The 22,367-nt window shown below is 42.3% G+C and overlaps 2 protein-coding genes across 4 annotated transcripts in view; one reads left to right on the top strand and one right to left on the bottom strand.

Moving 5' to 3' along the window:
• thrb (thyroid hormone receptor beta) overlaps window positions 1–22,367 on the bottom strand; it is a 115,114-nt gene that overhangs the window by 66,780 nt on the left and 25,967 nt on the right. The gene's annotated exons all lie outside the window — the stretch shown is intronic.
• Window positions 9,838–12,732, top strand: LOC113014234 (uncharacterized). Of its 2 annotated transcripts, XM_026155631.2 has the most exons (5): window positions 9,838–10,403; window positions 10,592–10,915; window positions 11,165–11,277; window positions 11,383–11,559; window positions 11,802–12,732. In XM_026155631.2, exons 2-5 carry the CDS (start codon window positions 10,907–10,909, stop codon window positions 12,517–12,519), a joined length of 1,017 nt encoding a protein of 338 aa, XP_026011416.2. In that variant the 5' UTR covers window positions 9,838–10,403; window positions 10,592–10,906; the 3' UTR covers window positions 12,520–12,732. The 2 variants fall into 2 exon arrangements, with proteins under 2 accessions (XP_026011416.2, XP_026011415.2); XM_026155630.2 differs by having other exon boundaries at window positions 9,838–10,915.

Below are 22,367 nucleotides of genomic sequence, written 5' to 3'. Positions count from 1 at the left end.
TGTGAATGGTTGTCTGTCCTTGTGTGTTAGCCCTGCGACAGACTGGCGACCTGTCCAGGGTGTACCCCGCCTCTCGCCCTATGACAGCTGGGATTGGCTCCAGCACCCCCCGCGACCCTGAAAAGGATAAGCGGTAGCGAATGGATGGATGGATGGACGGCGCTCAGCAATCTGTTGGTAAGCTACGGAGCTGCACCGCTTGATGGTCGGAGCAAATGCTCATAATTTATTTTTGAGTAAATTTTATGTACATCTGCTCTATGTTAATAAAAGTGCCTGTGTGACATCTGGGACACAGCTTTGACTAAGAACTCTCTTTTTGTTCTTACTTTATGGCTTTAAAAAAATATCGAGATATATATCTTATATCGCCATCCAGCTAAAAAATATCGAGATATGAATTTTGGGTCATATCGCCCAGCCCTAATCCCATGTCAGGCCTTCATTCTCTGTAGATCATCTCCAACATCACAACTATGAAAGATATTTGTTTGTTTCACTCTGTGCTCGAACAAATCCTCCACAGTCTGGACGCGATGCTCAGGTCAGCTATCATCGCCATTGCTGTGCACAGCCAGACCTGCTCTGTCTGTAATCACTCTGCAAGAGGAGATTCCAGAAGACAGACACCTGTCCAGTGGAGCTGGAGAGGGCTCTGCAAAGTCCTTAACTCATCAGTAGGACTGGTATCTTCTCTTTTGTGCCAGAAGGAACAGAATGATTGCTACCAGAGTCGTATTAAAGGACGTTGAGCAGGCCATTCGTGTGACTGTTTCATTCAATTCATGCAATTTTACGAAAATGAGGGCCAGCAAACACTGGAGAAAATGTTAAAAATGTCACCTTTAGATTGTATAAAAAGCACATTAGTTCTAACCCTACTCGTAGCATTGAGCTTCACTGCTTTTTGTAGCAGCAGCTGAACTGCACAGTGAGAGTTCTTCTGGATGTTAAGCAGGTTTGAAGTTTGCAGAGCCATAGCAAGTACATATAATATGTGTCAGCCATATACCATTTACTGTTATAAACAACCTCTTCTGCTGTGGCATACATTGGATGTCGTCTCTCAACATGAAATGCTTTAAACAATCAAATTAGTTTGAGCTTCTTTCAGGTCTAAATCCATTTCGCCTTCTGTGCCGGCACTTGAGAGTGAACAATGCATCCCATCCTCCAGAAGATGGCAGTAATACTACTACTGCACTGAAACCTTAAACCCAAAGTGAAACTACAGCCATTAAAAGTTCTGAAAAATAAGCAAAATGAAATTCAGTGCAAACCATCAGAGAGAGCTAGCATATCACCATAAACCATCACACAGACATGCCCGAAACACCTGACCTAGGAGGCCCATCCTAGTCGAACACACAAGCTGCCTCAGCAGGCTTCTGATGTAGAGAAGAGCAGCAGCGCTTCCCTGAGTCCCTCCCAAATAACCGAGCTCCTCACCGAAATGCTTTGGAGGTCACCTGCTTGCATCAGCCGTCTGATTCTGTTGCTACACAGGATTGTTGGAGTCAGGTGAGCGTAGGAACCATTAAATCTGTCAAATTCCAACTGCCTTCTTTTCTCATGAATAAGAACCTGAGATAATGTCCTCTATTTAGAGCACCAAGTAATTCCAATGCAGAGTGGGAGGAACAACTCAACGTCTTTCCAAAGAATAGTTTGTAACCATCTTAATAATTCCACGTCATAGAGATTCACGTCAGTTTTATCCTTTTGAAATCACATATCCTCGTAAAATTAGGATGCTTAAATTACCAAACGATGGAAACCACCAAAGAGAACTCCCCTCAAATATGTTCCTGACAGAGGTTGTGCATGAATTTTCTTTGGGTTTTGAAACAAGTTTTGACCATCCAAGCGAAAGTCATATTATTCTTAAAATCAATTCCTTTTTCCAACCCATATCCTCTTGGAAGTGACTACAACCACTCTGGCAAGATGTAACTCACTCAAGGCATCTTGGAGCCCCGACAAAAATGCTGGTTTTAACCACAACACCCAGTTTTGGAAATCTGGAGCACATCATAAAAGTAATAACACCAACTGCAACAAGTAGGACAAACGGGGTCTTTTTTAGTCAGTGTGGATATTCAGTGTTTTCACATTACTTGTTTAACCTGAAAGCTTTGTGTCACTCTTTCAATTCTGTGTGTGTGTGTGTGTGTGTGTGTGTGTGTGTGTGTGTGTGTGTGTGTGTGTGTGTGTGTGTGGCCAAACTAGGGCAGTGAGTCCAGCTGAAGCCTCATGCACAGCTGCAAGTCTAGAAGAGGCCTTTGTGTTGTGCTACATTCACGGCCCCTGAAGGAACAATAAAACTGTAAGTCGCTACATAAGACAGGGTGGTATAGCAGAGTAATGAGCACATTTTGAATATCTAAAGCCAAGTGTAAGGTCTTCACTGCTGTCTTCCCTGATAAATATCCCCATTATCTCATTCTACATTAGTGCTGGGTCACATTACTGCATCCCCCGGACTCCCAGCCAGGGAAACTGCTCACACTCACACCATCAACATCAGCTAAGATAAGTTAGGTTTGCTGGTAGTGTGTGAGCTCGTTTGTTAGTTGAGGAAATTTGACCGTGGCCAATCTTTTCTTGCCAACAGGCTGCCAACAGTAATTCACATTTGTATTCTGGTCTGGTGCCAATTTGTTTTCATCTTCCTTCATGAAAAACAACAGTTTGATCACTTAAAAGGGAGTGAGTTGCAAACATAAGCAATTTTCGCTCTAATCTTTGTCAGCAGTCAGTTTGCTCAGCTGTATAGAGTGCATCTGCACAAAAAGGTGAAATTAGGCTAACAAGTAGACCTTGACTGATTAACTTTCTTTAATGAAATGGAAAATATGGAGGGAAGAAAGTTAAATGCAGGCTATAAAACCCATCCCAAAGGCTCATCTCGATGAACACTGCAACACAAATGAACATTGGAATTATTTATCAGTTTGACCTTAAAAACTCTGTGTTGCTCACCATGGTGACAGCAAACTACAAAGAAACTAAAGAGGTTTCTCCATATCTTCACTCAACTACCTGGAGTTTTAGACAGTGTATCTCAGAAATGCTGTGCAAATGTAAATAAAAACACAAAGCAGTAATTTGCAAATATTGAATCCATATATGAATCTCACAGAAAGCACAGACAATGTATTTCATGTAAAATGTTGGCTGATTTTCAATGTGACGCAGCAACATGTCTCAAAAGTTTGGACAGGGCTACAAAGGCTGGAAAATGAAGTATTTCTAAAAATACACATCTACAAGAACATTTAGATGTGGGTAAGGGTATTAAAATGACTGAGTACAGAACGTGTATCTTAGAGAGGCAAACTACTTCAGACGCAGATTAGCAGAGATTTAGCAATATGCAAAAACTCCCAAAATCTTGGAACAATTTCAGATTAAAATACATCAAATGAAACTGCAAATATTTGGGATCTACAACAATATCACAAGAACCCAAGAATCCAGAGGAATCTGTGTGCACAGTGGACAAGGCCAACATTCAATACTGGATGCCCATGATTGGGTCCTGCGCTAAAAAAAGAGAGGAAAAAAAGCATTATTCTGGAATGAAAAGGCAAAGATGTTTTTCTTCTGTTCGGTCAAAGGTCAAAGGTCAAAGGAACTAAAATCCGATTTGGGTAAGACATGGACGCTGCGTCCCGCAGGCTAAACGGGAGGCTTGTTATCGGCACTCATTTCAAAAGCCTGCATGTTGGCTGGTATGAGGTGCATCATCAATGATGACAAGTATACACAGGTTTCAAAGCAAAATATGCTCCCATCAGATTACATCTTTTTCAGGGAAACCTTGCTTATGTCAGCAAAACAATGCTAAACCACATTTATTACAACAGCATGGCCTCATAGTGGACGAGTCATGGTGCTGGAATGGACTGCCTGAAGCCCGGACCAAGGGTGGAAATTAAAAATTGATGCAACACAACACAGCCTGTTTTCTCCAGGACCGCAATTCCTTGAATGATGCATTTCACCTCTTTGTGGCCTTTAGATGATCCCCGGTCTTTGATGACCTCTAATTTAGAGTATTTTGTGCCTACAGTAAAGCTATCAGTCTTGCTGCTGGAAGTCGTGTATCTCACGGTTGTCACCTCTTTTCCATTTTTTCATTTTAAAACTGCCGTTTAACGTAAAACCTCTTGAGAAGAGTGTTTGTTTCTGCCGCCTGCTCAACTCCATAAATGCAACGCCACATTACTAAAGTTACTGCTTCCTTTTAAAGCCCCTTTTCCGTTAGTACCTGCTCGGATCGAAGCTGCGTGGTTGTCGCCATAGCAACGCACCCAAGCGTCCCGTGACGCAGTTAGTAAGCGACACAAACGCTACAAAAAAGATGGACGTCGAGGCGACGACATACCTGCTGCTCAGTCTGTGGCTTTGCGTGCATTGTTTTTTGCAACCATGTCCCTCGCTGCCCAGTTTCAAAACTGGCGGTTTAAATTTTCGTGAAAGAGACGCGCTCACGACTCATCGACTGACGCTACTGACGTCACATTTTAGTACCTGCTCGGATCACATGACGGCGTTTAGAGCAGACTAGCAGCAACTCAGGCACATTGCTGCCCCCAGCAGGTCAGGAGCCACGGTGGTTTGTGCATTGTTCAAATTTACACGCCACTTTATAAATTTTACCTGCATTTGGCCAGTGGTGGCTGCTAATTTCCACCCCTGGTCCAGATTGTTCACATATTGAAAACATTTGGAGTATCATGAAAGAAAATTATGACCAAGAGCACCCAGGACTGTTGAGAAATCCGTCTCTAACCTGGGACAATTCCTAACTGTTTATAGGGGATAAATCCCCAAACCCACCTGAGATACGACAAAGTTTATTCCCTCTAAAGTGTTCATGGACCCCATTTGGTGAGATGAAGGTTCAAGTACTCTGAAAATTCTGCTTAATTAGATTAGATTAGATTAGATTAGATAGAACTTTATTAATCCCTCGGGTGGGTTCCTCTGGGAAATTCGATTTCCAAAAAAGCACAGCACCGACAGAAGTTACAGAGTTACAGAATATTATATATATATACACACACACACACACACACACACATATATATAAATACAGAGACAATATAAATAAAATATACGAAGGGGATAAATAGGAATAAAAAATAAAAATACAAGTGAATTGCACATTTCAAGTATTGAGTCTATTGCACTGTTGACTATTTACAAAAGTATTGCACTAAAGGTATTGCACAGTGAGGTGAAGAGGCACTACAGCTTAGTTGTTCCCCCCTCCTTTGTCCTCCTGTTTCCCCTCCCTCTCCCCTCCAGAGAGGAGTTAAACAGTCTGATGGCGTGTGGGACAAAGATCTGTGTTTAATCTGTTTAATCTGTGTTTAAATGAACATATACAAACAATCATCCTTGGCTGCATATTTAATTATAGAAACATTGAATACCTTCTCAGGTGCTTCAAGAGTTTGGGGTATATTACCCATTCATACACACCATTCAGTGAGAGCTCGGTCAGCATTGCTGCCAACTCGATCTCGGTGGGTGTTGCACTTCGTCAGGCCTTCCCTTTTGTCACAGAGTCTAGTCATAATTTTTATGAACTGTAGGGGTAAGTGGAGGAAGGCTTCCGTTTGGTAGGCTCAGAATTTTATCTCTGCTTTTGTGGATGCTGTTGGCCTCATCAGGTGATGACCTCCACACTGAAGTGGTCTGCAGAACAGTTTAAAGCAGCAGAGATGAGAATTAGTCCAAGTCTGAGGCAGGAAAAGGCTGGAGTGCTCATTCTGGGTCAAGGACAAAATGTATGTCAGGGCCTGATACCCGATGATCTATGTTCCTGTTCCACGAGCTTTGGTTAGTGACCAAAATAATTAGATTGTGGGCAAAAGAGGTTGAAATCAGCTTGGAAGGGTGTCTGGCCTCTCCCCTTAGAGATAGGGTGAGAACTTCAGTCACCCTCAGCTGGCCTGGAAAAGCCTCAGTCCTCCCACCTGGATAAGTTGGAGGAAGTGTCTGATGAGAGGGAGCTCTGGGCTACTGTGCTTAAGCTGCTGTCCCTGTGACCTGGCTGCAGTTAAGTGGAAGAAAACAGATGGATAAACGGCATGGAGATAAAAAGGTGGACGAATATGCTAACCCTGCAGCCACCTTTCATGCCAACAATGGACAAGGAAGCTAAATGTTTCTTCCCCACACTGTGACAGCTGAACTGGTACGTGGATAAAGCCTTAATGAATTTAAACTGGTGCCTTTGATCATTAAAGGCGATTTGTTCCAAAAGACAACTTTTCATATCGGACGTCATCATTTGGTTCTGAATACTGAACCTGTGCTCTGCTGCCATGATGGCGACTAAAATTCAAACATTATGTTTTTGCAGACCACCACCAGGGAAAATGATTCCCAACCGTCATGCCTCGCTCCCACTATAACGGAAGTTCACTTGCTTCCACCATTATAACCAAATCTGAGTGCCTAATCCACGCTCACAGGTTCTTGTCAGGCACACTCTCAGTGAAGTGCAAACCACAGAGGACAAGCAGATATAAAAACAAAATGGTGCAATAACACTGTGTGTGTGTGTGTGTGTGTGTGTGTGTGTGTGTGTGTGTGTGTGTGTGTGTGTGTGTGTGAGAGAGAGAGGGACAGACAGACAGAAAGGGAGTCGGCTATTTCAGTGCATTATAATTTCAGAGAGTGCAATGAGTCAGCAGAAGAGGAGAGCAAATGAGGAGAGGGTTTAAAAGAGAGAGACTACTAGGGAGGATGACAGATGGCTGGTGTAAAGGAGAGAGGAAAGGAGGCAAACTAGGCAAACTACAGAGCAGTGCTGAATAATATCCAGAGTCCAGAGGGCCCTTTGAAACAGCAGGGTGATGAAACCTCCTGTGCTTGTTGGCAGTGGAACAGCCCAGGGACCACGCAGCTCTGAGCGCCACAGCCAAGGTCTTACATAACAGGCAACAGCGCTGAAAGCTCCCATTCCAGCACCTCTTAAAGGTGAAGGCACATCAGCCACGAGCCAAAAAGACGGACAAACGCGCCTTTCTAGCTGCACATCTACGGTTAATGTTACATGTTAGTTACACTTGGAATGGAAAAAGTGTACGAACCTAAGATAAGAAAGAAGAACGTGAGTTTGAATATAAAGCTGCACAGTGTTCAATAGATGTTGTGAAAGCATATTTATACAGCTCCTTCCACTGTCATTCAACCTGCTCTACAATATATAAGATTTAAAACGTATCACAGCCCCGTGACACAGCTACCAATACATTTGTCACCATTACAAACACACATATATGTATCTACATACATAGGAAGAAAATACAAAATCCCCCAAGCCTGAAAAACAAAGAACAAATCCATGTTTACATTTTGTAGAGCTGGGTGAAAAACCCAATAAAACAACATCCTGCTGCTTTGTTTTGGTTTGCTGTCTTCTTCAGTTTAAAGTATCGCTGTCCACAGTGTCTCAATGGAAACACTCGACGCCATCTAAAGGTCTTTGCACACCTATAGTTCGTTACATTTGGTCAGTTGATAAGTTTGTAAACTTGTAGCTTTATCCCAGGGTTTTCTTCTCAGGGACAAAAACAGAAAAATGTGTCACTACACACCACATTTAGTCCTCGTATTGGTCAGATTTGTCTGGGGCAAGAGAAAGAAAGGCGGGTGCTGTGTCCCAGAATGCAAAGCATCCCTGGCTACAGGATGGCATTGAGCTAAAATACACCAGATACCTGGTGGACAACTCAAATCCCATCACACTATAAACCAACCGCTCTACAGACCACGTCCTCCGAAGGGTCTCGGTGTGGCTCTTTTGGTCCACATCAAAGTGCAGTCCCCACGTTCACAGGTAAATATGGTCTTTAGTGCTGTTATAGTGTTGCACACCTAATACTGACTTTTACTGCTGAGCCTTTTTATGGGCTCAAAATGTGGTCATAAATATTTTGTACTTGTAAATCAGGATTTGTATGTGTAAAAAGATTTGTGTGTGGACTTAGCCAAAAAAACCCTGCAAGTTACAAGTACGAATTCTGACCCTATTTTTCTTCCTTTCATCTGATTGGTCAATGTCATGTCAATCACAAATGTAACTATCCAATCAGAGAACAGATGGGTTTGGCTGTCGGAGGGGCGCTTTTTTGAACTGCAGGTCTTTGAAGGGAATAAATGCAGTGTTGCCAACATAGCGACTTTGTCACTATATTTAGCGAGTTTTCAGACCCCTTAGCGACTTTTTTGCTAAAAAAGACGTGAAAGCGCGTATCTCTTTTACTCTCAACAAGCAGCGGGTGCTGTAACGCAGTTAGTTCTTCTTTTACTGTTATGCTGTTTTGTGGATCACAAGGTTTAAAACTACTTATAAACACACACACACACAAAGTAACTCCACCAGAGCGCCTATTTCGGGTCACTTGCCGGTCCAAGCCCGGGTAAAGGAGCAGGGTTGGAATTGTGACATTAAAAAAAAACAATAATTGCTAAAAGAAATTTAATTTGTAGCTCTAAATAAACTCTAAATGCATTTAGGACATTTTTACTCACTTTATGTCTCTTCCACGATGTTATTTCTCTCTCCAACAACATAGGTTACAATTAGATTAGCATTACCAATTATGCAAATTAGGCGATGACGTCATTTAGCGACTTCTAGCGACTTTTAGGACAACCAATAGCGATTTTCCTTACTGAGGAGTTGGCAACACTGAATAAATGCCCTTTTACATGCCTGCCCAGCGTTTTCCTTCATCACCACGAAGGAAAACAGTCTGTGGTTGTCCGAGTTTGGTGATTTTTTGTGTCACAGGTTTACGTGCTTAATACAGGGACCTCCAGAGCCTTTTCAACAGCGCTGCGGACCTCGGGAGAGGGGGCAGTGTTGTGGAAATGGCACAGTCTTCACTAGTGGGGATAGTTACAAAGCCTTCTTCATTTTGAATTAGCGATACGTTTTTATTGAACATTTGAAGATAAAAAAACAGAAACTCTTGTAGAGGACATAAAGTCAGAGATAGAAACGACAAGGAGCAGGTGAATCTAGTACAGGTAGAGCTGCCGAAAAACCCCACAGAGCTCAGCAGCCAGCGCAACAAATTCTGGATCCTTGGCCTTTAGCTAGCAGTTAGCATTAGCAGCACATGCTGCTTCCGATGCAGTGTTGCCAACTCCCCAGTAAGGAAAATCGCTATTGGCAATTTTTGTTTTAATGTCACAATTCCAACCCTGCACCTTTACCCGGGCTTGGACCGGCAAAAGTGACCCGAAATAGGCACTCTGGTGGAGTTACTTTCTCTGTGTGTGTTTATAAGTAGTTTTAAACCTTGTGATCCACAAAACAACATAACATTAAAGAAGAACTGACTGCGTTACAGTCAGTGCGGGAGCAGCGGCTTCACTCATTTGCAGTTTGGACGCAAAGATGTGAACATCTCCTACCCTGATAGCAGCTGCGTGAGGACTATCCTCCGCCTGTGAGCGCTTTGGCACGGGTGAGGTGCCCACGGCAGCACCTGCTGCTTGTTGAGAGTAGGAGCGATGCGCGCTTTCATGTCAAAAAGTCATTATAAATAAGTCTCCAATAACACCAGAAAAAGTCGCCAGATTTGTTGCTAGTCGCTTTTTAGAAAAAACGAACAAATATAGAAAGGATTCATGGACATTATTGTAGAAAGTTGAACACTTAAAAGGAAATTCTGTTACTAAGACTTCATAAAAAATATTTATAATGATCTATTTTATATGTGGAGGACGCAGACAGTCATAGTTTTCCATCAGACGGAGGGACTCATCTATTCTCTACAGCAGCGGTCCCTAACCCCCGGGCCACGGCCCGGTACCAAACGACTCACAGACCGGTACCGGGCCGTGAGAGTTGAGGCTAATAATTAACTCGGTTTCCCTGGGTCTTTGCCGTGTTGTAGTTGTGTGTCTTATTTTGAAAGAAAGGTTTACACGTTACCATAGCGACCAGAGCGCATTATGGAGGATGTTACTCTCAGTCTTGACTGGCTAATAAAGTTACACCATTACACAGTTAATTCGCGTTTATTGTTATATTTACAAAATACCACCGTTTTTGTCGTATCATGTTATTTTGTTGCATTTATCCGCCACACCGTGAAAATACTGTCTGACGTTAAACCGGCCAGTGGAGCAGCGAAGGTTGGGGACCGCTGCTCTACAGCCGTAATCAATCCCGGCCCTTTCAGTTGTAATGAGGCTTGCTGTTTACGCTTCAGTGCCAGGCAGTCAGCAACAAGGTGATCCTTTAATAACAGTATTCACCATCATGTGGACGTGAGGGGGTCTCACGACCAGACTCAAGCCTCGCACGGCGCAACTCGACATTAACGTCACCTTGTGTTCATTTACGAACATTATTCATCTCTCGGGTAAGGATGCTTAAAATCCTCCAATAGCATTAGCTCACGAGGTGACTCATAATCATCATTAACTGTCTAATTAGTGGCCTGAGCTGTAAAGCAGGGCTGGGAGAGCTGCGTTCACATGTTGGCGCCATACTCTGCGCCCTTCTCTAAACAAACGCTTCTTATAGCAAAGACACTGTCCTTCATTTCAGCTAAACTTCCACTCGAAGACGTTCAAACGATGCCTGGAGCGCAAAAGACCGCAGTACTGCCAGGTGGGCGTGTCTCAGTAGCTATGCCATGAAAACTACACAGAAAAGCCGCACGTGAAGTCAACGCGAAGCATGCGCATGCGCCACGGCCAAAGGCGCTGAACGTTCGAACCGACGTCACGTCAGGTCCCTGATGGTCAAAAGTACACAACTATCCAGATCTAGTGTGAGGACGGAGAGTGAAAGATTGGAAAAAGTGATCATTTGTGCAAAGCTGTCGCCAAAACGTGAATTCACGGACGAGATTGTGGAAACATGAACGTGGTAGGACTCTGAAAAATTGATCAGACCACCTCTCATCAATATTTTAGACATTTTGAAAATGCAATAATTGCAATGATTATATGTGAGAAGCTTAGTGGTACTGGTGGACTAACTGTTACAGAAGCATCCAAAATGAGCACCAATACTGTTTGTGCAGCTGTGACAAAAACCTTACATTGGCTGCTGGTCTAATTCTTGTTATTTTGGATGTGTAACGCCTGCTCCCTGACATCTGTCTGTTCTTTCTAGATCCCATTAGATGAACGTGCTGAACCGAGGTGCAGTCATCTCAGCGTGCCTCTGTTTAGATTTGGAGACATTGAACGATGCCTCAGAAACTATTTAGACGATTTATCGCTCAGGTAAGTCACAAGCTCAAAGTCAGCGAGACAGTTACCAGCATACACAGACATATTCACTGGTTACAGGTTTGTTTCGCTCAACCGTTCTCAATGTTTTTCTTTCAGACAGTGGACGGCATTAGCCACCGATGACGTCTCCTCGGATGTCGTCGATCTGCTGAGCGAGATGTGCCGAGCACTCATAGGGCACATTAGCACCGTAGTGTATAAAGTCATACGCCGACAGGTTTCATGCTGCCCACATCGCCATGATCGTGGAGACAAAGAAAGCTCCGCTGACCGGTAAATCTAAAGCTTGCTTTATCAAACAGTTTCATTCAGTCTTTCTTCTTCTTAGACGTTTTACATGAGATGGTTCATCGGGTAATCCTGGTGACGGAGGGGTTTTTCAGAGGACACAGCATTGCTTCATTTACATCACGTGTGAAGTCGTCCATGTGGTTTCTTTTAATGACGCCTGTAGATTTGGACAAAGCAGTGATAGTGTGGGAAAATGACTACGTTTCTCTTCTCTCCCTTTTCAGGATGAAGGTTGAACCTCTGCTTGATGGGTGCAGTGACTGCAGGGTGACAGAGGATGATATTCAGGCCAGCCTCAGAAACATCTTTCATTACTGCTTCGGTTGGGTCTTGGGTTTTGGGCAACGGCGGTCTTGTGACTCAGACAAACTACTGACTTTATTTTCAGTGTCGATTGCAAAGAACGTAAACTCAGCCCTGAGTCGTATCACAGGGTCCACGTCCTTGCAATCAGATAGATCCACATCCCCAACAAACTTTGTTGGGATGGTTCACAGTGTAGCGAACATTTTAAAGGACTTTACAAAGACCTTAGCTCCCCCTTTTGTAGATGGTGAGAGTCGCAGCTACAGCATTGTTGACTCGCCAAACTCTGAGGAAGATGACGACTTTAAACCAGAGTCTGCAGAGACTTTTAAAAGCACACAGACTCCAGCTTGTGTAGGTGAGGGAGATGTGGGTAGCGAGGGCAACAGTGATGCATTTCAAATCACTGATGTCCAAAATCTTGACCGTGAGAGTTCAGAGAGTGAAGAAAAATGTAGCGACGCCCCGCAGTGCTCGTCTGGGGCGCTTCCTGCGCCCGCAGAGACCGATACCTTTCTCATATTGTGTCTTGCAAATTTAGTCGCTCACGTTTCTGAGAAAACACAAACAACTGCTGTAAAGCTGAATTTTCAGCAGATAGTGACTGATATAAGAGGGAAGATTGGGGAGACTTGACTCCTCTAAAAACTGTAAAAAACTTGTACATCATAATGTACAAAGACCTGTGTCGCATATTTGGATCCAAATACGTGCTTCAGTTTGTGATGGAAAAGGGTGACGCGACTTTTGTAGCAGCCGTTGTGGAGCTATTAAAAGCAGAGCTAAAAGCATCGAGCGGCTCCGGTCACGCGCTGAGACGTTTAGAAAGTAACAAAAGCGTTCTCGCTTCTTTTTGTAGCTCTTTGAGGAGGCTGTTCAGAAACAGAGTGACAGAGTGATTATCTTCATAATTACTCACAGAATTTGCTTCTTAATTTGGAAATAAAATGAGCAGAAAATGACACAAATGTGTTTGTCAGATCATTTAATTGTTAAATGTGTACAATGGTTTGTAGTCTCATCAGTCACAATGTAGAGACAATCGCACAAACTCGATTTAGTCAGAGCACTTTGAGTTGGTTTTGTCATTGTAGGTTAAATGTAGATATTTATTCTAGATATTGGGCACAAAGGCGTCCTCAGCTCTGTAACAGAGAGGTGTTGGCTCAGTGTGGAAATGTCCTGATGACATCAGTACTTTTGATTCTAGCCTGACTGATCAAGTTCCAGTTAAAGGGTTTTGACTGTCTTGAGAGACGGCACATTGTAGACAGAGACATATTCATAACTGTAAAACTCAAGAAACAGTCTGAGGCTACGTTCACTCTGCAGGTCTTGATGCTCAATTCTGATCTTTTGATCAAACGCGCTCTAGTGTGAACGCTCAGAGCGGCCGCGTGCACAAAAGAAGACGTCACACACGACGCTCTGTTTAGACCCAGAGCAACAGGATGTGTGACTGATGGCCTTAATGTAAAGACTTCGGACTTCACGTTTCCCAGTTTTGCTTTAAGTTATAAAGTTTTGTTATTTACATTTGTCCTAATAATGATCCTTACTGCTGTTTCAGAGGAGCGCTGCTTCTAGCTGCAGATTTCTGTCAGAATCTGCAGATTATACAGTACAAAGAAAATGTTCACGTTTCTCCAACGCTGTCTTCCCAGCAGTTTCCCTGGATAGAAGCGTTCACCATGTCGGGCGCTGATAGTCGGCGTCTGTCTTGTGTCGGTGACGTAAAAGACGGATTTAATGCGACGTGACCGTCAAACAGCAGTCGCTTTCTAAAACATCAGATATGTATCGGATTCAGCACCACATACCAAAGTGACCCAGATCGGATTTGAAGATATCGGATTTGTGCCGTTCACACCGTCACACCATGATGGGATAGATGGTCGCAGAGGGTCAAAGAAGTCGGATTTGATGCGCTTTCCCCTGCATCCGATGTGAAAGGACCTTTATGCTGCGCACTGTGACTCACAGCAATGGTCCCGGGTCAGCCCAGACTTTGTGTTAAACTAATCCTAAAATAATAATGGTATTTCTAACCACTGATATAGCACAACTTTATCCTTTCAACAGCTGCTGAAAGTTAGGGGACCTAGCTGCTATCGGATATTTATATAGAGATCCTCCAGCTTCAAACTGTATCACCCTTCAAGGACCTGCAGTCCAAAAAAGCACCCCTCCGACAGCCAAACCCATCTGTTCTCTGATTGGATAGTTACATTTGTGATTGACATGACACTGGCCAATCAGATGAAAGGAAGAAAAATAGGGTCAAAACTTGTACTTGTAACTTGCAGGGTTTTTTTGGCTAAGTCCACACACAAATCTTTTTTACGCACACACAAATCCTGATTTACAAGTACAAAATATTTATGACCACATTTTGAGCCCATACCTTTTCATTAGTAAGGATACGCTTCACAGAATATGACAGACTTCACTGAAACTTTCAGGACTGAGCACTGAGGTGGATGAACACATCAACTGTTGACCATTTGTTAATACCAACAACTACAACTACTACTAGAATTATGATCATTATTATACAGTATTGTAGAGATATACAAAGGGGGAAAGTGAGTTTATTTATCGTTGATTTATTATTATGCCTCCTCAACAGGTGAACTGAGCATGTGCAGTACAGACAGAGGCTGTGATTATATAAACTGTGATGGACATCTTTCACAAAGATGGGGCAGACTTGTTGAGGTGCAACCTTTGCTCACAGATTTGAGCAGATGACCCACAGACTGTAAGGCTGCTGCACAGCTTTGAATTCCCCACACAAAAGCATATTTGCAGTTGTGCTCTGGCATTGTTTAAGGGCGTGTGATATTCACCTACTTGTTTATTTAAAAAGGTAAACGGTGTCCTTTTAATCTGACTGCTTTGGCTAAGCCTTCTCTTTAACTCTAACAGTAACTCCATTACAGCCTGTGCTAGAAACACAATTCAGAAAGACGATTTTACTGCACATCACATCAGGTAAATGTTTAACTTTATGTGCTAGAGAGAAAATTCAAGAAAGAGAGATTTGAGTTATTTTGTAAATTTATAGGCAAGGCAAGGCAAGGCGAGTTTATTTGTATAGCACAATTCAACAACAAGGTGATTCAAAGTGCTTTACAGAGACATTAGAAACAAAAACAAATAAAAAGTTTTTATTTTATAGCCAAAAGTACAAAATAAGCCCAGAAGGCCTGTGTGACACTTGGGTGACAAACAGTTCATTCTGTTCAATAGAAAATCTCTGGTTTAGGATAAACTGACCAGTCTAGACAAATATATACAGGTCAGAAACAGTCATTCCTCCCTGGCTATGCACATCAACAGGTAACAGGAATTTTACATCAGGTCCATTCTGTGCCAATGCCAAAGACATCAAGCCTCCCTGATGGTAGTGAATCATTGGTAATTAGCTGGAGTAGCCAGCCACTGTTGCTTGTGGAGAAATCAGTATCCTCCACATCCTTCACAGCTCTTACAGACTGGTACCCAGTGGGTTTACTGGGTCTTAATACCCTCTTAACGCTCTTACCCTGATAGTCCATGTGGTACTGATACTCTACAAGCATAATCATGTGCCTTCTTACCCCTACTCACCCAATCACACCAAAGAGCAGCACAGCCAGGGGCAGAAAGCAAAAATGAAGGCTTTTACTTCTCCTCTCACTCTATCGCCATGAATAATTCAACTCCATCTAAGCCTGAGACCATTTTTTTTCTCCAACGTTCCCTGAAGCATGAAAAGACAGCGCAGACTCCACGGTGGCTGCCAGGGGGTTCATAAGCTCCTCATACCTAACATAAATCCACTCCTGATTACAATAAGATCACATTAGGCCATACAACCAGAGCTCGTGCTGTAAGCACAGATGTGCATATAGTGTTTAAAAGGCACACAGGGCCCTGTGTTATCTGCTCAGGAATACTACAGAAACTGATAAACTACATGACAAATCTGCTGACAAAACAGTTCAAGTGATTCTACAAAAACAACCCATTTAAATATCAGCAGAGCTGAATGTGACCAGTTAAATGATCTCAGTGCACAGAGCGGACCAGCAACTCCCGTGACCTGAAACTGAAGCGGAAGAGTAAAAAAAACCTTTCCAACTTATCCTTTACACTTGAGCATCAACATATACCACGCAAGCAAAAAACTCAACTCCGAGCAAATTAAACATGAATATGAAGAGATGCTAAATGTCAGACTTCAAACTTTGCTTTTTACCATTTTGCACAAATGTCACATTCCAGCTGGAAGCCAAACAACCATCGAGGACAAACTCAAATGAACAGCAATACACAAAAATCAAATGGGAATGGAATATTTCTTGCAGCACAGCAAATACAACACCTGCCAGCTGAGGTACTCTGTTCTCCTTCAACATGAAAGGAATGAAGAAAACTTACCTGTGGTGGTGTCAGTGGATGGTTCCCATTATCCAATCACATAGAAGAAGAAAGAAAACAAACAAATCAGTTTCTTGTGTCAGTCAGCCCTCCTGTTTCAGATGCATAACCTCATTCGCTGCATGACGAATTATTCTTTCCTAAGAACTAGGGCCGTGCGATATGACCAAAATCTCATATCCCGATATAAGACATCTATCGTCCGATAACGATATAAATCACAAAAATGTAACATTTTCTGTAAATTCTGTGAATCTCGGGCAGCTGAACTTGCGTGAAGTGTTTCCAGCTGGGCGTCGTGTAGCTGGAGTGTTGTAACCGATGCATGAAACGATACATTTTTAGACATAAGTTGTAACGGCCGCCATTTTCTTTGTGAGTATTTATTACACGGCGTGCTGCGGGGAGAAGACGTTTGAGTCTAAGGTTTATTTGGAGCACCTGGCGGCTCTTTTTTGCTTCTCATCCGTAAATACTCTGCATACTCTTTCACGTGGTTCAGTTTATTTTGAAAAGTCTCAACAGGATCTTGACCTTTATTGTGTAAGGTTTATGTGGAAAATAAACAAGCGGACATGCGATGGTTTTACCGTCATTGTTGCTAACGACAACCCATAAAAACAGGTGCTAGTGTGGTTATATTAAATATAAGAGAAAGAGAGAACTTTAAGAAATTAATATAGCCACTACAGTGACCATCAAAACATGAAAAAATATTGCCGTAACAGTTTATTTTGCGACACCATGAAACAAACGATAGCGTAAAATGAAACGATGGACGTTTTTATATCATCATACGATATATATCGTTATATCGAACTGCCCTTCTAAAAACGATTGGCTTTGCTCAAAGAAACCAGTCTGCTTATTCCAATGAATTGAGCGTTAAATACTACGGGTGCAACGATATTCGTATCGATATTGAACCGTTCGATACAGTGCTTTCGGTTCGGTACGCATATGTATCAAACAATACAAAGTTTTTAATTTATTTTATCAACTTTCCTTCTGACGATGCTGTCTGTGTTGAGAGCTCAGTGGATCTGCGTTCGACTACTCCGCCTAGGCTGCACTGTCGAGCGCAGATCCACTGAGCACAGCGCAAGCTAGCAAGACAGAAGCTAAGCTCGTTGCAACATGGCAAATTGAACCTCCCCCACCCTCATTCAGATCTGGCGTTTGGAACTATTTTGGTCTTCATGTGACGGATGACCCTGAAGGTAAGCGAGTCATGGACTAAAGTAAAACAGTATGTTGGATGTGCCACGCAATGCTCAATTACATGGGTGGGAACTAGTGTGTTAGCGCAGTTAGCTCGTTAACGTGTTGGCCGTCTAGCCCCATGCACGGGGCGATCCGCGGTAGCTCGTTAACGGAGATTTGGTGTTAACGTCATTTCAGATTTACGCTGACAGCACTAGTGTGAACACAACGAATATGACTGCACATTTACTCCGACGTCATCCTAGTGCAAAGACAAGTGGAAGCAGACAAAAACAACAAGCATGCTACTAACTTTACCCGAGTCATTTAGACAGGCGTTAGCACAGGATTCTCCTTATGGGGACCTGATATGTTTAATATGCTGCTGAGAATATAGCCCAGAAGAAGCGTATAGTAGAGCTTTTATTTTGGAAAGAGACATTTCTCTGTAATAAACTCTCTTTTCCAAAGATGAGTGGTATATATATATATAGATATATATATATATATATATATATATATATATATATATATATATATGTGTGTGTGTGTGTGTGTGTGTGTGTGTGTGTGTGTGTGTGTATATATATATATATATATATATATATATATATATATATATATATATTAGGGGTGCAACGATACACAAAATTCACGGTTCGGTTCGATACTTTGGTGTCACGGTTCGATATTTTTTCGATACAAAAAAAATGTTCATGCATTTTTAATTTGTCATTTATTAAAATTATAAATATATATTTTAACTCAAAAGTACAGTTTTTAAATTTAACCCTAACCCTTGTGCGCGTTTTTTATTTTGACAGCGAATGCGCACCTGCGGACCACTTATGTGCAGCCCTGGTTATTTAGCTCGTCATATTGCAGCCACAGAAATTCTTTTGTCCATGAAACCATAAAGCTGCACTTTCTTTTTGCCTTATAGTCTCATTTGTCATAACTTCTCCGTTTTGTGGTAAGCTTTTATTTGGCTGTCACTTCTTCACCCTGACCTGTCTTATTTGGCTCAGCACAACTGAAATGCTTTTACACACGCACTCACATAAGCTCAGCGATTCTCTGCGCGATCAACCTCTCACATGTTTAAGCTGCGGGAGATTTCACTTGTCATGTTTGCATAGTAAGCTAACGATTAATAAGACGATGTCAGAGGAATTGGTGCACAAATTATCATCACTCACAGATCAGTGCTGTCGCTCTCTATACACAGTTCGCACGATTGCAAAGTGAAAGCAAAAAAAACAAGCGCAAATTCAAACGCGATTTCAATATGTCACATATTGACAGTGGCTCACCCAATGACATAATTACCCAGCTACATTTCTGAAAGAATGCAAAAGCATTGACATATATTTTTCCTTCCTACAATAGCCCGACGGGCAGGGCAGAGATAGATTTTGGTAGCCCGACTGAAAAAATCGCTAGCTCCGGGACGTCGGGCTAGCGATATTGCGAGCCCTGTATCTGATTGAGGAATCACTCATCTTTGGAAAAGAGAGTTTATTACAGAGAAATGTCTCTTTCCAAAATAAAAGCTATACTATCCGCTTCTTCTGGGCTATATTCTCAGCAGCATAAGGAGAATCATGTGCTAACAGCTGTCTAAATGACTCGGCTAAAGTTAGTAACATGCTTGTTGTTTTTGTCTTTGCACTAGGATGATGTCGGCGTAAATGTGCAGTCATATTCGTTGTGTTCCCACTAGTGCTTTCAGGTTAACCTCGTTGAAATGACCTTAACGCCACAACACGGCAAATCTCCGTTAACGAGCTACCGCCGATCGCCCCGTGCATGGGGCTAGACGGCCAACACGTTAACGAGCTAACTGCGCTAACACACTAGTTCACACCAATGTAATTAAGCATTGCATGGCACATCCAACATACTGTTTTACTTTAGTCCATGACTCGCTTACCTTCAGGGTCATACGTCACATGAAAACCAAAATAGTTCCAAACGCCAGATCTGAATGAGGTTCAATTTGCCTGTTGCAAGGAGAGCTTAACTTCTGTCTCGCTAGCTTGCCCTGCGCTCTTCCTTCTGACTATGCTGTCTGTGTTGAGCGCTCAGTGGATCTGCGCTCGACAGTGCAGCCTAGGCGGAGTAGTCGAACACAGATTCACTGAGCGCTCAACACAGACAGCATCGTCAGAAGGAAAGTTGATAAAATAAATTACAAATGTTGTATTGTTCGATACATATGCGTACCGAACCGAAAGCACTGTATCGAACGGTTCAATATCAATACGAATATCGTTGCACCCCTATATATATATATATATATATATACTCAACAAAAATATAAACGCAACACCTTTGTTACTGCTCCCATTCCCCATGGGATGGACGTAGAGACCTAAAATTCATTCCAGATACACAATATAACCATCCCTCCCAAACAGTGGTCACAAATCAGTCCAAATGTGTGGTAGTGGGCGCATCTGCTATATTGAGATAATCCATCCCACCTCACAGGTGTGCCACATCAGGATGCTGATCTGACATCATGAGGAGTGCACAGGTGTACCTCAGACTGCCCACAACAAAAGGCCACCCCAAGGAAGCTGCGACACAGCCTGTCTGTCTCGTTAACACAGTTATCGTTGTGGTCGCTTAGTTAACATTATATAAACGTTTAGATGAACTCGTGTATCACAATAAATGGATCCTGACTGGAAGGAAAGAGTGAATTGAAATGAACATGAAGACTGCACCACTGTACGTCCAACATGCATGTCCCCTCCATATGATGGTAAAGCACAGCGCTCCTGCCTCCACTCACTCCACAAAAATAACTATTTGTTTTAATCTGCTGAAGTAAGCACATTTCCAAAAACAATTTCCCTTTCTTGAATGTTTCACCTTGAACAGGCTCGATTATCAAACTCCTCAGGATACTGACGTGCTGTTAGAAAAGATTCTAAAATCAGCGTCCCGCTGGCCATCTTTGTCTTTTGTAAATGAAGTCTATAATTTGAAAGTGCTAAATTCCTGCGACAGTACCTTCCCACACACTTTGGTTAAGAGAGCTGTCCCCAGTTCAAAGTGAAAGTTGTCTGTTACATTTTCGTGGTAACCCGTTTCTTCAGAATAGATACCACCACAGAAATCTCCTGGAGTATTTATTACCGTTTAACAGCCTTTAGCAGAAGCTTAACGACACATGCTTTATCAGCATACTACTCACTGAGGATGTCTCAAGCTTAACAGCACTGATTAAGTTTCAGTGGCAGTCATTTCAGTTTATTTACTGAAGACCAGTAAATAAACTAGCTAACTGGAAGAACTTAAGGGATACAAGTGGAAAAGAGCCATCATCAATGTTAATAAGTATTCCTGCAATTTTCCTCTAACTAGCGTAAAATATCTGCTCACTCCCTTTCTCATATCATAAACTGGGGTTCTTCATAAAGGACAGGAAGCTGTCCCACAGGCTACATGGTCCTGATACACAAATCAACATTGCATTTGCTGTTTTCCTTTATGTCCATTTTAGTTTGCATTAAATCCCGTAACACAGTGGATAAGGTCGACTACAAAGAAAGAGCCACAGAGCCAAGAATGATTACTTCACGCTTTACTTTCTATACGTAGCTCATACATGCCAAACTTGTTTTTAAGTTATAAGGCGTTTTGTCAGTATTCGCCCAATAAATAATGAAGCTGACCTTGAGGGCCGTGGTGGATGTAAGCCAGGTTTGAATGGACAGTTAACATGACCCCACTCTACGTCCCTACTGAGAACTGATTTTAAAATTTGAGCCGTCATGTTTACTGACAGAATTCTAACATGCAAGCACAAACAGACGCTACCAAACGCCTCTCTGGTGGAGGTAATAGACGTCTTTCTACCTGAGGCGAGCTTTATTGTAATTTATTTATGTTCTCCAGGCTTTTTAGGAACATTAGAAAGCTCTTCTTTCGAAGTTTGCTGCCTTTTATTCCATTCTGTCAACATTATCCCAAACTCTTCAGTACCGTCGGGCTCTGGGGAGGCCAGTCCATGACAATGTTTTAGGAAGAACAACAAATTACAGAAAGCTGACAACAACAAAAACAAGCGGGTGCATACAGACTGAAACCACAAACATCAACAATTCTAAAACATGGCTGTAGGAGCCTACATGCAGTTTAATTTGAAATGTATGTTTTTATTTTGATAGTGCAGCAAAAACAGGAAGTTAGGTGAGAGGAGAGTGGAGCCACTTGGTTTTTTGTCCTCGCAATCTCTCTTTTGAATTGAGCTTCATAAGTTTTCATAATTTGGAATTCTGTTGCTGTGCACCTGTTTGGACCTTTGAAGTAAATATTGAGAAACTATCAAGGACTGTTGGTTTTTTTTGGATATGGAAAGAGGGACTAAGTGGAGCGTCAAGCTAAGGCTCCATTCGCAGGAAACCTACAACGGCTACATCTTTTACTTAATGTATCCAATAGCACTTCAGTGTTTTCTTTGACAGTGTGTGTGTGTGCGCTTTCTGGAAGCTGTTGCAGTTTAATAAACCTTACATTTGTATGCTGCACAGTAACCTCTGTGCTCAACATCAGTGTTTTGAAAATCTACAGGGGTTACACTTAAAGAAATGTCAAAGAACTTTTTCTTTCCAACAGAATAAAGGACACATTAGTTCTGAGCCATTTTGCTGAAATGCTAATTAAAAACCACCCTGGAGGCTAAGTAAGCTGAGAATGCACTACTCAACTGTTAGAAAAGGACAAAAGACATAGCCTCATATGACATCCTCAGTAAATATATATGTATCATACATCTGCAGAGACACTAGATAGACAGACACTACTTGCCTGCTAATTTGCTTAATTTAAATGATTAGGCTGAA

The sequence above is a fragment of the Astatotilapia calliptera genome, chromosome 22, assembly GCF_964374335.1.
Source record: "Astatotilapia calliptera chromosome 22, fAstCal68.1, whole genome shotgun sequence".
Classification (NCBI taxonomy): Eukaryota; Metazoa; Chordata; class Actinopteri; order Cichliformes; family Cichlidae; genus Astatotilapia; species Astatotilapia calliptera.
The sequence above is the reverse complement of the archived record's forward strand: the minus strand, read 5'-3'. Positions and strand labels throughout refer to the sequence as shown.